The sequence below is a fragment of the Dendropsophus ebraccatus genome, chromosome 13 (genome assembly GCF_027789765.1).
Source record: "Dendropsophus ebraccatus isolate aDenEbr1 chromosome 13, aDenEbr1.pat, whole genome shotgun sequence".
NCBI lineage: Eukaryota > Metazoa > Chordata > Amphibia > Anura > Hylidae > Dendropsophus > Dendropsophus ebraccatus.
In genome coordinates this window covers 59,515,104-59,530,245 of record NC_091466.1, presented here as the reverse complement: position 1 = coordinate 59,530,245, position 15,142 = coordinate 59,515,104, and the positions used below count along the sequence as shown (strand labels likewise).

Genomic DNA, 15,142 nt, shown 5'->3' with positions numbered 1-15,142 from the left:
ACACTGCCAGCCTTCAAATCCCCGTCCAGCAAGCCACCAGGAACACTACCACGCCCAAACAGCAATCCAGCCCGCCCCCTGCACAGAAAACCACCAAAAGGGGCTAGCCACGCACGGCAAATTATCATCAATGGAGCGGGCTGGACTGATGCATAGAATAGCCTCATGCTGTATATTTTTTAATTTTTCTTTTAAGCCTTTTTATACTATGGTTACTACGCTTCAGCTGTGACACTACTACGTTCATTACTTACAGTACTAAGAAATTTTATGTCTTATGCCTGTATTATAATACTGCAAGTAGCAGTCACATCTGCACAACTATCAAATGTTTATTGTCTCTATAGTACAAAATATCAACAAAATGGCTGGAAAAAAATAAACTGAACCTCCTAATAGTAGAAAAAATACATTAAATTTTTATTTATACACATATATGCGAGGGACAGACATTTAAAATCATTTTAAAAAAAAACATACACATTACAGTTCACCGGTTCAGATCCAACACGGCAAAAACTGACCAATCACAGACAAATGCATAGAGCAGCAGCATAAATAATAAGTGGTTAACCAAAATGTGACAAAAAACTCAAGTCATAAATCCTAATACCCCAGTATCCAAGAAATGAAGTACTAAATACAAATAACCAAACAATACAGAACCATCATGCAGAGTACAAAATAACCTGCTGCCACTCAAGATATGGTCAGAACAGAACAGAACACCCCACGCGTTCCGTCACCAGGACTTTTTCAAGGGTTTCTCAACCCTGGATAGCCCGGCGGGTCCCAAGGCCAGTCCCACCGCTCACCGCGTGCATGGGTAGAGGTAAGTTCGTACTTGTTATCAAAATCCGTGCCTAACGGCTGCCGGATTTAAAAAATGTCTGGACTTCTCCTTTAAGAAAACTACTGTACAAGCTAAGATTCTTCTTCACAAAAACAAGGCATGTGGTGTATTAAAGGTTAAATACTCACAGCAGTAGTACCTTGTATAGTAGATTCATTTTTACATGGAGACTCTTCGTTCCCCATACTGACATTGAATTCGGAGGATGACGACTCCACACAGATGAGGTGGAATCAAGGACCAGCTTTGGGTTCATCCATCTTCAATTTCTGAAAGGGTTAAAGAGCACAGAGTGATGTTACTAACTAAGTAATTTTTAAAAGTATACAAGTCACAAAAGCTCATGTGTAAGAAAAAACAATGGTGCTGCAAATACTGTAGGTGCAAGAGAGTCCTGCCCAGACAACCCCTTTAAAATGGGGGTGGCTGGGTCGACTATGAAAACAAACTACAGTAACAAAAAAAAAAATCACCTATATGGGTCCCCCGTGATGTTCTTTTTATTTTTCCTACAGCCAATCACTGACTGAGGCTGTACACCACTGTGGCCAGTCATAGAATCATAAAACATAGAAGACTGTCGGCAGGAAAAAAAAAAAAAAACACCTAAGCCATCTATTCTGCCCAGTATTGTAGATTTACCAACCACATCTGCTGGAAAATTGTTCCAAGCTTCTTCTACTCTTTCAGTAAAGTAATATTTTCTTCCTACTGGTTTTACCTCCAGCTACACAGCCCAGAATACAATTAGCTTTCCCTTCTACCTGGTTGTATTGGTGACTCTGTTTTAAAGCTGTCAGAAATCCCTTTTCCTAAATCCTTCTCTTCTGAAGTCTTTGCCAACACAGAACTGCCGATATGATAATCAGGTAGAGGATACCTCTCCTACAGGTGCATTACGTAAAATTTGGAAACATTGAACTGCAGTTTCCATTGTTTGGACCACTTATCTAGGAAAGCTAAATCATTTTCATATTACTGACGTCTCCAGGAATATCAACCCTATTGCACACACTTAAGTTTAACCCTTAGGCGACCCTGGACGTACGGCGGCCACGCTCTGAACCGCCGCGGTCCCGGGTGCAGCATGTAGCCTGAGACTGCGGCTATTAGCGGGCACGGTCCGATCGCCATGCCTGCTAATAAAGTAATCGGATGCAGCTGTTAAAGTTAACAGCTGCATCCTATTACTTGAATGCAGCCATCCCTGGTGTCTAGTGGGGTGGATCGCTTCTCGGGAGGAGCGATCCACACATCCTACTCCTGCCGGCCTCAGCGCCGTAATGGCGCTAATCCAGGCTCGGCACTCGATTGCTTCCGGCTGCAGCAGCCAGAAGCAATCAAAGCGCTTATCTCATCGATCTTTCTTGTATTAGTATACAGGATAGATCTCAATGAGAGATCAGAGTGCTCATACTACAAGTCCCCCAGGGGGGCTTCTAGTATAAGTGTAAAAGTAAAAAAAAAAAAAAAAAAAATTGTTGTTGTTAATAAAAAGCCCCCTCCCCTAATAAAAGTTTGAATCACCCCCCCTTTCCCATGTTCTAAATAATAATAAACATGTTTGTTATCGCCGCACGTGTAATCGCCCAAACTATAAATTTATCACATTCCTGATCTCACACGGTAAATGGCGTAAGCGTAAAAAAATCCCAAAGTGCAAAATTGCGCATTTTTGGTTGCATCAAATTCAGAAAAATTGTAATCAAAAGCAATCAAAAAGTCGCATATGCACAATCAAGGTACCGATAGAAAGAACACATCATGGAGCAAAAAAATGACATCTCACACAGCCCCTATAGACCAAAGGATAAAAGCGCTATAAGCCTGGGAATAGGAGCGATTTTAAGGAACATATATAGAGATGAGCGAACCTGGAGCGTGCTCGAGTCAATCCGAACTTGAACTTTCGGCATTTGATTAGCGGTGGCTGCTGAAGTTGGATAAAGCTCTAAGGCTCTGTGGAAAACATGGATATATTTAATTTTTTACAGGCCATTAAATAAAATAAAAGTTATACATGTTACATATCGTTGTAATCGTCATGACTTGAGGAACATATATAACAGTCAGTTTTACCCCAGGGCGAGCGGCGTAAAAACCCCGAATAAAAGAAATGCTTTTTTTATTTTTCAATTTCACCACACATTGAATTTTTTTCTGGTTTTCCAGTGTACTTTATGAAAAAATTCAGCCTGTCATTGCAAAGTACAATTAGTGGCGCAAAAAATAAGGGCTCAGGTGGGTTTCTAGGGGAAAAAATGCAAGTGCTATGGCCTTCTAAGCACAAGGAGGAAAAAACGAAAATGCAAAAATTGAAATTGGCCCAGTCCTCTAAGGGTTAAACCTTCTCCTGTGTAACTTACAAACATATTAAAAAAAACAGGACCATTTATCTGCACTGCACAATAATCTACTTGAAATATCTCAAGTTGTATGGAATCCATGGGATATCTAACAGGGTACTACACCCCCTAGTGTAGTAGTTATATGTGCACTACTGTTTATATTGATTGACTCTGTATGGTACCATTATTTTGTATGTTATCCTATGGAATTGTGCTTATGCTTTGAAAAGGGGAACTATGAACAGGTTAGATGAATCTAACCTGCTGATAGCCCCCTATTGTGCAGGAGAAGCCAAGGATGAAGGAATGTCTCTTATCTTCATCCTCAGCACCATTCCCGTGCCATTAGTCATTCTCCTCCTCAGTTCGGTAAGACCGTTAGCCCCAATCTGGCCTGCTTCATTGATTATCATTAGAAGGGGCAGAAGTACAGCAAAGTACACAACTAACTACATCGGAAAGGGCGTTGAGGACAAAGGTAAGAGACATACCTTCATCCTCTGCTTCTAACCTGCTGATAGTTCTCCTTTAATATAGTCAGGTCTTTGGTAATGTTTTGTTGTATGTAAAAACAAAAAGAAAATTCTGAATAGACATTTTAATAAAAGAAAAACAAAAAACAGGACCCAGTACAGACCCTTCTTGTAACCAGTCTCTGCTCAGAATATATTCCATTAACAACTCCCCTCTGATATCTATCCTTCAGCCAACCACAAATCCACTGAACTATCAAGGGCGATTTTTCTCTAACTTCTCTATCAGCTCTTTATGGGGAACTGTATCAAAGGCTTTGCTGAAGTCCAGATAGGAAATATCCATAGCACCATCTCATCCAGCACTTTTGTGATGTAATCAAAGAAATCAGTGAGATTAGTCTGACATGATCGGCCCACAGTAAACCATGCTGGTTTGGACCCAACATATTGGTGATTCTTAGGTAATGCATAGTCTTCTTTTTCAGATGTTACAGATGTTAAGCTAACTGGCCTGTAGTTACTAGGCTCTTCTCTGTTACCCTTCTTGTGGATGGGTATAACATTGGCTATTTTCCAATCATCAGGAACATCTGTTAGCAGGGATTGGTCATACAGATCTGTCAGGGGGGCAGCAATTAAAGTCACTGGCTAAGCAGGCTGTCACTGCTGAAACAAGTCTTTGAAGTAGCAAGCAGACAGACATAGGTAATTTAAAGATGTTATATAAGGAGCTGTAAATGAGCATGCTTTCTTTATAGTGTGTCCAACACCACATAAAAAATTATGTATCTGTAAGGCGGAATTTGTCATCAATGACACTGAATAGTTTAGACTTAAGCACAAGTACTATAGAAATAACATGCTATGAAAGTATTAATTACATTGTAGTGTAATACATAGACTATATTTACTAATGATGTAGAATTGTTAGATACATAAAGCTATCCGATATAGTTAGATTACAGAAACTATGGACAGAACTGAAGACTATGTATAGCAGGCTGGGGCTGTGTGTTTGCATTGATATCCTTTTATGACTACAGTATATCCAGGGGCGCATTAACTTTCCCATAGGCCCCAGGCTGTTCACGAAGCCTGGGCTCCCCCACCACCCTACTGTACATATGGTAGCACTAGTGTAGTGTTCATAGTACAGGATAGATAATGTTATGCTGCCCTGATCAGTGCAATATCGTGGTGAAAAAAAAACATTTTTTGCAAATCATGGCAAAACTGTAGCCATGGCCAATACTCCACTGAAAGTATATGACTGTTTGGGTGGCCATGGGCCCCCCAGGAGGCCGAAAAGGACCTATTATAATCCGCTACTGAGTATATCTACAATATGATGCAAATGAAAATATAACACATAGCTCTTAGAGAAAATTAGCATTACATTCTCTATCACTCACCAATGCAGGACGATCTCTCATCTGAACAAGATGAAAAACAAAAACAAAATCATAAATAATAGTTCTTCCAGCCAAACTGCATATTGCAAGGACTAGTGAGCTTCCTTGGAGTGACTAGCCCTTGTAAGGAAGGGATTTCACTTCTCTAACCTGTAAGCTAGGAAGCTTAAGCAAGGTGTCGCCTGACCCAAAACGTCTCCTAATCTGTAATATGCAAAGTTATCTGGTTACATGACTAATGCATCCAGTGTTTTTCAGTATGGCAGACATCGTTGTCTGCCATGTCTTCTTCCACAAGATTCTCAGAGCAATTGTAACCAATATTTATGGTGGATCCTATAGATACATCACAAATAACTATGGGGGAGCCACTAGAACAGTTCTTATGATTCCCTAACCCAGGTTACCAGTTTTCCTAAAGATAATTGACCACAGTGTTCATGAACCATAAAAACAATATACTTAAAAAATATATATATCCCATGGGGGACATTTATCAAGACTGGCACTCTCGTACACAAGTCTTAAATACAGCCCACCCTCATTTACCCGGCCAGATTAAAGGGGTTATCCAGCGCTACAAAAACATGGCCACTTTTCCCCCTACTGTTGTCTCCAGTTCAGGTGCAGATTGCAAATTAAGCTCTCTTTACTTCAATGGAACTGAGTTTCAAAACCCCACCCACCTGGAAACAACAGTAGGGGGAAAATGGCCATGTTTTTGTAGCGCTGGACAACCCCTTTAACTAAGAGACGCATGCTTCTAATGTAGCTGGCGGGACCGGCGCATGTCACAGGGCTTACGCAGAAATCTACACGCAAATGAAACCTGTAACGTAAACCGCCTCTCCACCTTCCCATCCGCCCATCAGGTAAACAGGGCTTACTGTTGGTGCATGCAACAGAAATCAGGGCCAATTCTAAGTTTTCTGCTGCCTGAGGCGAAATCTGAACCGGCACCCCTACCACCCCAATGCCCACACCGCCCTGTTACACTCTACCCCAAGCCTGTTGAAAATCATAAGTAAGACGTGTATGCATTAACTGATTTGGCTTAATTATATAAATTTTAAGTATTATGTATCACCAGTGACCCCTTTCCCACATCATTATTATACTGTCTGCAATTACGGATCAGTAGTTCAAGATGTTATAGTACCCATCGATTTCAATGGACCCTTTAACTCCATAGTTGCTACAGTTCCGTAAAAGGGGTGTGATCCATGTCGAAAAAATACTGGCCAGCCATAATACAGCCCATATTTGCAGATGACCTATGACCTATGGACGGGTCCCTGCAATTGTGGACCTCTACGGATGGGAGAATGTAGCTGGTTGTGCATAGTCTTGGTTCCAGGAATACACAAATAGTACAAATAGTATATTTTATTGAGGCTGAGAGGTAATACCTGATGCAACCCCTGGACAGCGGTGGCAACTCCATTTAGCTTAAATGACATGGCATTGCCACTAATGCACCACCTCTGCTTCACCAATGAATCTACAGTCATAGTTTTATAAAATTATCCCATGAACCGGACTGTAACGTAAGCAAAATATATTTGCATCTCCTAATGGGTCTAGGGTCATTATTTTTGATCCCCTAGGATGAACCCTAGAGCTATGCATATGCTGATTATACCATGTTGGCAGGATTGCGCAATAGATGTTGGTGAAAGTTATGCCTTATGTAAGTGGTATGTATACAAGCTGTAGCTGTGTGTACATCACATGACCAGGGAAGGTTTATATACCCTGGAATCAAACAGTAAAGGTTCCTATAATGACAGCAAGCAGAGGTCGTGAACATTAAGCTGTTCATACAGAAAGTATGTTGGTCAATTACTGAATAGAAAAAAAGACCCATACTTACTTGCTGCTACAATCCCTAGCACCTCTCGTTCAGCTCTGTCTGGCAACCCCATCTCTCTTTTTCCTTTTTCCAGGATGAATGATTGGCTGAGCGGCAGCACCTGCATGGGAGCAGTGAGGACCAGGACCTGTCGGGGTGGCAGAAGCAATGCAGTAGGTGAGTATGGTTTATTTTTTACTTTTGCAGCATATAAACACTATATTAGAAGTATTTTATGATTTGGAAAAATAAAACATTCTACATTAATACAGTGGAGATGAGATAATGCTTTATGGTGTGATAGTGAAGGGGGGGGGGGGGGTCCACACCAGAGGAGTCAGACAAGTAAAGGGCAGAGATTATTATTGGGGGGGGAGGGGGGGCGGTAACAGTAAGTGACCATCATCTACTGTCTATAAAGCACTCTCAGGTCATGAGCTTGTTTCATGGGTTTACTGCACTACTGTGACATAAATGTATGGTGCTTAAAGTGGGACTCCAGAGGAGGGGGGGGGGGATTAAATCAACTGGTGGCAAAAAAGTATATACATTAGTAAATTACTTCTTTTAAAAAATCCCACATCTGCCAGTAATGAATGCCCTGCAGGAAATTTTGTATTCTTTCCGGTCTGACACAGCGGTCTCTGCTGCCACCTCTGTCCATGACAGGAACTGTCTAGCGGCATAGTAAATCTCCCTAGAAATCCTCTCCTTCCTAATACTGTTGTGTTCTATGTTTTTATGGAAAAATATGTTTGAATAAGAAGAGATTTGAAAGAAAGAAATCATACCCTTCTCTGCATAGTTCCTGACATGGACAGAGGTGGAAGCAGAGAGCACTGTGTCAGACTGGAAAGAATACACCACTTCCTGCAGGACATACAGCAGCTGATAAGTACTAGAAAACTTGAAAAATTTAAATAGAAGTAATTTACAAATCTGTATATCTTTCTGACACCAGTTGAACTGAAATCAATTTTATTTCTCTGATGTGCCCATCTGTGCCATGTCTGTATGTATGCCCCACACTGCCAAGTGGTTAATAACACAGTACAAACAGCATGTGAAGTAATCCCTTATAGGTTTACTCAAATGGCTACTTTCTGTTTATGGTTTATATGTGGTATTGCAGCTCAGGCCTCAGGCCCATTCTCAGTTTTTTCTATTGTACAACCCCTTTAAGGCTATGTTACCAAACAGTATTTTCTGCTCAGTATTTTAAAACCAAAACCAGGAGTGGATTGAAAACACAGAAATGCTTCATTCACACACTGTTGAAATTGAGTGGATGGTCGTCATTTAATGGAAAATAATTGCTGTTATTTTAAAACAACGGCCGTTGTTTTTAAATACTTCCATTATTTGCCATTAAATGGCGGACATTCACTCAATTACAACATCAAATTCAATCCCAATTCACCATAGCCAACAATGGCGCGTATAGCCGTGAGCGTGCATACGTGACTTGTCAGGCATGTGCGGTTGCTATTTAATGAATAGCAGCCGCACAAAACTGATATGTTTTCGTGTGGCCGCTAGGGATCCCAGCTGGAATGTATACTAAGTTTTGAATTAGCAACAACGCCCGTGATTAATTCAAAGTTTACGTTGTGTGAACAAAGCCTAAGGCTGTATAATAAATGTAGATGGTGTGCCCCCGTAAAATCATGCCCCCACAACTCTATGGGCTTATACTACATCTTCTTATGTCTCATATTTTAGATGAAAGACTTCATCATGACCTTTGTCCGTGTGTTAGGGTATGTTCACACTGAGCAAATACGGCAGAATTTCCCTGCTGATGTCACTGACATGTCACTTTTTTGAGCGGAGAGCAGCGGCAGTGGAGGAGTGTGCGCTCTCCCATTGACAGGTTATGGCACACCGAGACAGGCCGGATTCCGCAGCGAAAAGTTCCGCCGCAGAATTCTGCCTGTTTTACTCAGTGTGAACATACCCTTACAGTATAGCACACGTAATAGAGTTCTGACAATTCCGCTAGATGATCTGTCCCACTGCAACTGACTAGGGGTTTTGCAGACTCTATACACATGTACTGTAAGTTATTTGCAGGTCTTTCTGTACTTCTCTCTGCCCAACATCATTCTTTTGTGTAATAATAATCTAATCATGCAACAGCATTGGAGGAAAAACAGCACACGCTCCAGCGACGGATATTCAAAGTGATGTAAACAGGTCAGCCATTCATAACAAGGATGGTATTCTTACCTCACTGGATAATCACTTGAGTACTCGTGTTTTAACTCTAATTGTAAAACCAATAAAAGCATAACAGATCCTCTCACTTTCCAATAACGCGATCAATAAATGCATTTCCAGGCAAGTAATAGATAGTAGCAAACCTTAATCATAAAGTGACATCCCATAAAAGCCAGACGATAATATAAACCAGAGCATACGTCACAGTGACCTGTAACAACTGGATACTAAAATATACATATTACAGGCATAGCATGTCATGGCTTCATTCCCTAATATACTGAGCTCCACAAAGGATACAAGAAAGAAAAATCTAATTAAAAAAGCAGTAGACTATGTTCACACAGCATTTCCATCAGTCTTTTGGTCAGTATTTTTTCAACCAAAAACAGGATAGGGTTAAAAACACAGAAAGAGTACAAATCTTTCCATTATAAGTTTGCCCTGTAAGTTCCGCTCCTGATTTTGTCTACAAATAATGAGCAAAATATGATGTGTGAACATAACCTGAAAGTCCATGGCAAATTGTTAAAGGGGTTGATTTTAGAAACATATTAATTTGTAAATTACTTCTATTTAAATATATAAAATTTTCCAGTACTTATCAGCTACTGTATGTCCTGCAGGAAGTGGTGTATTCTCTCCAGTCTGACATACTGCTCTCTGCTGCCACCACTGTCCATGTCAGGAACTGTACAGAGCAGGAGAGACTTTCTATAGGGATTTTCTACTGCTCTGGACAGTTCCTGACACGGACAGAGGTGTTTTATTAGAAAAGGGAATAATTTATAATCTGTCTCTTTGTCTTTTTTCACCTCTGTGTCCCTGGCCATTCTTCTCCTCTTTTGCTGCTTTTTCGATTTGTGTTTGTTTACATCAAGAACTTCTAGGTCACAGGGGTCAGCAGTGACATCACAGCTCTGCAAGCCTATAGCCTAGAGGGAGATTTATCAAACATGGTGTAAAGTGAAACTGGCCCAGTTGCCCCTAGCAACCAATCAGATTCCACCTTCCATTCCTCACAGACTCTTTGGGAAATGAAAGGTGGAATCTGATTGGTTGCTAGGGGAAACTGAGCCAGATTCACTTTACACCAGGTTTGATAAATCTCTCTGCAGCATTGTGGCTTGGTGTCTGACAATTACTTATATTATCAGAAAAAGCTAGTTTTTTTTTTTTTTTTTAACCCCTATACGGCCCTGGAGGTAAATGTACATCCTGGAAGTCTGTCACCACACGACCGTGGAAGTACATTCACCTCCTGGGTCTTTAGGGAGCTATGCAGCACTCTCCGGAGCGAAGCGCGCTTTATAGCAGGTGGGGGCCGGCTGCAGAGAGCAGCCGGGCCCTCACCGTTAGTGACAGGATGCAGTGATCGCGCTGCAGCCTGTCATTAACCCCTTTAAGTGTAAGTAACAGGGGCCTCTCCTGTCACTTACCGATCGGGACCCCCGCAGTGTGATCACTTTAACCGACCGCCCGAGGTCTCTTATCTCCCTCCGTGTGGTCCGATCGGCGCTCTGCTGATGTAGTCTGCCACAGGCAGGACACCTAGTGCTGCATTACACGAAACGATTATCGTGCAAATTTGCACGATAACGATCAAATTCGAACGATAATCGTACGTGTAAACGCAACGAACGATCGAACGACGAGCGAGAAATCGTTCATTTTGATCTTTGAACATGTTCTTAAATCGTTGTTCGCAAAAAAAATTGCAAATCGTTCCATGTAAACAGTCGTTCACCGATTTTACCTAAGTGCGACATAGGCTTAAGCGATCGCAAAACGAATTTTCTGTACGATATATCGTTCCATCTAAACGCCGATCGTTATTAAAAAAAATTAAAATGTTACTTCGAAATAGTTAATTGTACGATTGGGCGAATTATTGCTCTGTGTAAACGTAGCATGGGGAATAGCAATGATCAGTGTATGTAATCTAATAATTTAATGTTAAAGTCCCCCAAGAGGACTTAAAGGGGTTATCCAGCGCTACAAAAACATTGCCACTTTCCCCCTACTGTTGTCTCCAGTTTGGGTGGGGTTTTGAAACTCAGTTCCATTGAAGTAAATGGAGCTTAATTGCAAACCGCACCTGAACTGGAGACAACAGTAGGGGGGAAAAGTGTCCATGTTTTTGTAGCGCTGGATAACCCCTCTAGGGTATAAACCCACACACCGTATATGCAGCGTATTTACTGCTGCGATACGCAGCAAACTCGCAGCAAAATCGCAGCAAAATCGCAGCAAAATCGCAGCAGATTAGATCTAAATAACTGAACACAGCATCAAATCTGTACCAACAAATCTGCTGCGTATTTGTTGCATATCTGTTGCATATACGGTGTGTGGGTTTATACCCTTAAGTTTAAAAAAAAAAGTAAACGTTTTTTACAATACCCCAAAGCCCTTTCCCTCAATAAAAGTTAAAATCCCCCCTCCCTTTACCCATTTGATAAACATAAAAACATGTAAATAAATAAATATGTTATATTCCGTAGCGTGCGCACATTTTACGATCTATTAAAATATAACAAGCGTCATCACTAACAGTGAACGGCGTAAACGAAAAGATGGGAAAAAGCGCCAGGATTACCGATTTTTTGTTACACTATATTTATAAAGATTTTAAAAAAAGTGATAAAAACATCTACACAAATATGCTATTAATAAAAATAAGAGATCATGGAGCAAAAAATGACACCCCATACAGCCCCAAAAGTAAAAACCGTTTTAAGGGTAGCTTCACACGTAACGACTTGCAGTGTTAATAAAGCTGCGAGTCGGCTAGGTCCTGGTAGATCACTTTCACTACACACATGCAGCGGTCTGAATGACTGCTGCGTGTATGTAATTCTGCCAGCCGCTTAACCCCTTCAGCTGCCACCCAGCTCCCACTCTGTATACATTACCTCTCCTCGCTGCACGGGATCCCGGCAATGTATACAGAGCAGGAGCCGGGTGGCAGCTTAAGGGGTTAAGCGGCTGGCAGAATTACATACACGCAGCGGTCGTTCAGACCGCTGCATGTACGTTGTGAAAGTGATCTGCCAGGACCTAGCCGAATCGGAGCGTTATTAACGCTGCGAGTCGGTACGTGTGAAGCTACCCTTAAGGCCCTATTCCACGGGTCGTTTAGAGGAGCAATATCGTTTGTATTCGGCCGATATCGGCCGCAACGAACGATATTCGTCCCGTGGAATAGAGTGCAACGATCAGCCGACATCGTTCATGTCGGCTGATCGTTGCAGTCGCTTGTTTTTCAACATGTTGAAAAACAAGCGACTGATATAGCAGCGATCTGCTGCCGTCCCTCCGTTGAATAGGAGCATCGGCAGCAGATGCTGCTATATCCTATGGGCTGCCCGGACGATCAGCGATCCCCCGGGCAGCCCCCCCAGCAGCTCCCCGCCGCCCCTCCCGCACTCACCCGCTCGCTGACGCCGCGTTGAATAGCGGCGGCAACGAGCGGGGAACGAGGAGCAAACGAGCGCTAATAGCGCTCGTTTGCTCCTCCAAACGACTCGTGGAATAGGGGAATTAGAGTCACAAAGGACCATTTTATTAATGACTAACTGCATTAAAAAAAAAGGATTTCTATTAAATAAAAAAAAAAAAATGCAGAAAATCTGTGTAACCCTGTGTAATAGTTGTGTTCAGACTGACCTATAGAATAATGGTATCATGTCACTTTTACCGTATAGTGCATTGCATAGACACAGGACAACCCCCCCCCCCAAAAAAAAATAAATAAAAAAAAGTTACCATATTACATAGTTTTTTCCAATTTCAGCAATTTATATTTTCATGAATAATAATTTTGGGGTTCCAACATACATGTTATGGTAGAATGAAAGACACCATTACAGAATACACCTATTCCCGAAAAAAACAAGCCCTTACATGGCCCTGTGGATAGAAATAGGAAAGTGCTAGAGCTCTTAGAATGGGAGGAGAAAAAAACAAAAACGCAAAAAAGAAAATTGCAGCGGCCCACTAGGTCATTTTGGACTTGGTCTTCAAAGGGTTAATCTTTTATCTGTTGTAACACGACTACAAACCCCAGCACAGCTGTACAAGTTAGGAGTTGTAGTCCTGGATTAGATATACACTACAGTAGCCATCCTACATGTGGGTGAGGTTTCAATGAGCCAGGATACTGTTGCAAGTTTACCTCAGCAATAGATGGAATGGTGACTGCCATGAGGTGAAGCAGCATCTGTCCTCTCTATATTACACACAGCAGCAGCACTGCCCTAACACTGTACATCTTTACACTACAATAGTAACAATATATGAGGAGATTTATCAAAGCCTGTGTAGCGGAGCAGTTGCCCATAGAAACCAACCAGAGGCCTTTTTAAAAAGGCCTCTAAAATTTAAACCTAGAGTCTGACTGGTTGCTATGGGCAACAGTTTCTCCTGTTCCTCTGCACAAGTTTAGATAAGTTACTCGCCTCATAGTTCCTTTATTTATATAGCCCAAATCTATTATGTGGCGCTGTACAGAGATTGCAGTCACTCATCTTGGTCCCTGTCCCCAGTGGGGCTCACAATGTTTTGGAGAGTGTGATAAAATCCATACAGACATTGGGGGACATACACGCAGCTGTTATCCCAGGACCCCAACACTGCAAAACAACATGGCTAACCTCAGTGTGCCCCCACCATAGGACAGTACTGGGTGACTGGCACTGTATACCTGAGAGAGGGAGACAGACTGTTCCTACTTGTAAGGGTATGACCTTTTACAAGACTTTCTGTGTGTGGACATAAATGGGACAGCCTAAAACATTTCTGAAATCTGCCCTGTGTGAACATGCCTTACTTCCAGGATCTAGTGGCTGTATGGTCTGCCCCCAGACCTCCCATGCTTAGGCTGGGTTCACATTACGGAATTCGCGCGGATGAATTCAGTCGCTAGTATGGGCTCACAGCCGCGCCCCTCTCCGCCTGTGCCACAGACACCATTTTACGCACGGGCAGATTCCGCATTCCGCCAAAAGAATTGACATGTAAATTCCTTTGGGTCGCCCCTAGAATGGTGTCTGTGGAGCCAGCGGATATGTGCGTGGCAGTGAGCACATTCTAATAACAGAATCTGCCAGGATTTATCCGCACGGATTCCATAGTGTGAACCCAGCCTTATAGTGAACATACAGAGCGTCATTGTATGTCTTACCTTCAAGGCTTTGGGCATCATACACCTTTATCTTGAATGTATATGACTTATTTTGCAGGGGAAGGTACTTGTAACATGTTTCTCCTCTGAGCCAGGTCTTGGGATCACTTTGCATATCCTCAGGTGTGGGAGGTAATTTCATTGAGATCAGCTGATCTGTGATCAGACTACACTCCAGACACTTTGGTCTTTTTCCAAATGTTGCTGCCTGACCCTCTCCCATGCAGTAAGGTATGAGAGTTGCCATTTTCTGCATGATTCTTTTACTTTAGGTAATTTTTTATTGTTTGCACAATAATAATATGAGATTTGTTGTCTCAATATAGTTGAATTACTGCAGAAAAAAAAACCTGCTTAAATAAGTGTCATATGACCATACTCCTGTTATAAAATCTTTATGGTGCACATAGATGAATTGAATGAAATATATTATTTTTGAGGGTATTTCATGTGACTTGTACACCAGTTTTTTTTTTGTATTTTATTGTATAGTTTAAGGCTGGCTCCACACTGCCTTCAAATCTTGGTAAAACACAATGTTTTTTTTTTTTTTTTTTGCAAAAATGCCAGCGGACAGATGTTAGCTGAAAGTTAATGGAAGTTTATGATTGCCCTTAAGCACATGGCATTTTTGGTTTGGCGTTCCTCTCTCCTCTCTGGTGTTTTTGAGGCTCTTTGGCACTTTTTCCAAAACACAGCATGCTGATGGTGTAGTGTGGTTTGGCAAACTGTGGTCTTTTTTTCTACTATAGACGTTTTAGAGTCAGTTCACACGTACATACTCGCAGCGTAAATC

At 41.7% G+C, this 15,142-nt stretch overlaps 1 protein-coding gene across 5 annotated transcripts in view; it reads right to left on the bottom strand.

Moving 5' to 3' along the window:
* The window catches only part of RYR3 (ryanodine receptor 3), a 474,528-nt gene extending 461,131 nt beyond the window's left edge, over positions 1 to 13,397 (bottom strand). For 4 of the 5 annotated variants that reach the window (XM_069950599.1, XM_069950601.1, XM_069950604.1 and 1 more), the window contains exons 1-3: positions 9,977 to 10,026; positions 6,963 to 7,089; positions 993 to 1,122 (exon numbers count right to left, since the gene is read on the bottom strand). In XM_069950599.1, coding sequence (XP_069806700.1) covers positions 993 to 1,109 — 117 coding nt within the window. In that variant the 5' untranslated portion in view covers positions 1,110 to 1,122; positions 6,963 to 7,089; positions 9,977 to 10,026. Of the gene's footprint in view, positions 1 to 992; positions 1,123 to 6,962; positions 7,090 to 9,976; positions 10,027 to 13,338 lie in introns of those variants that run through there. The other variant, XM_069950600.1, reaches the window with a different exon arrangement.
* Between the last annotated feature and the right edge of the window lie 1,745 nt (positions 13,398 to 15,142).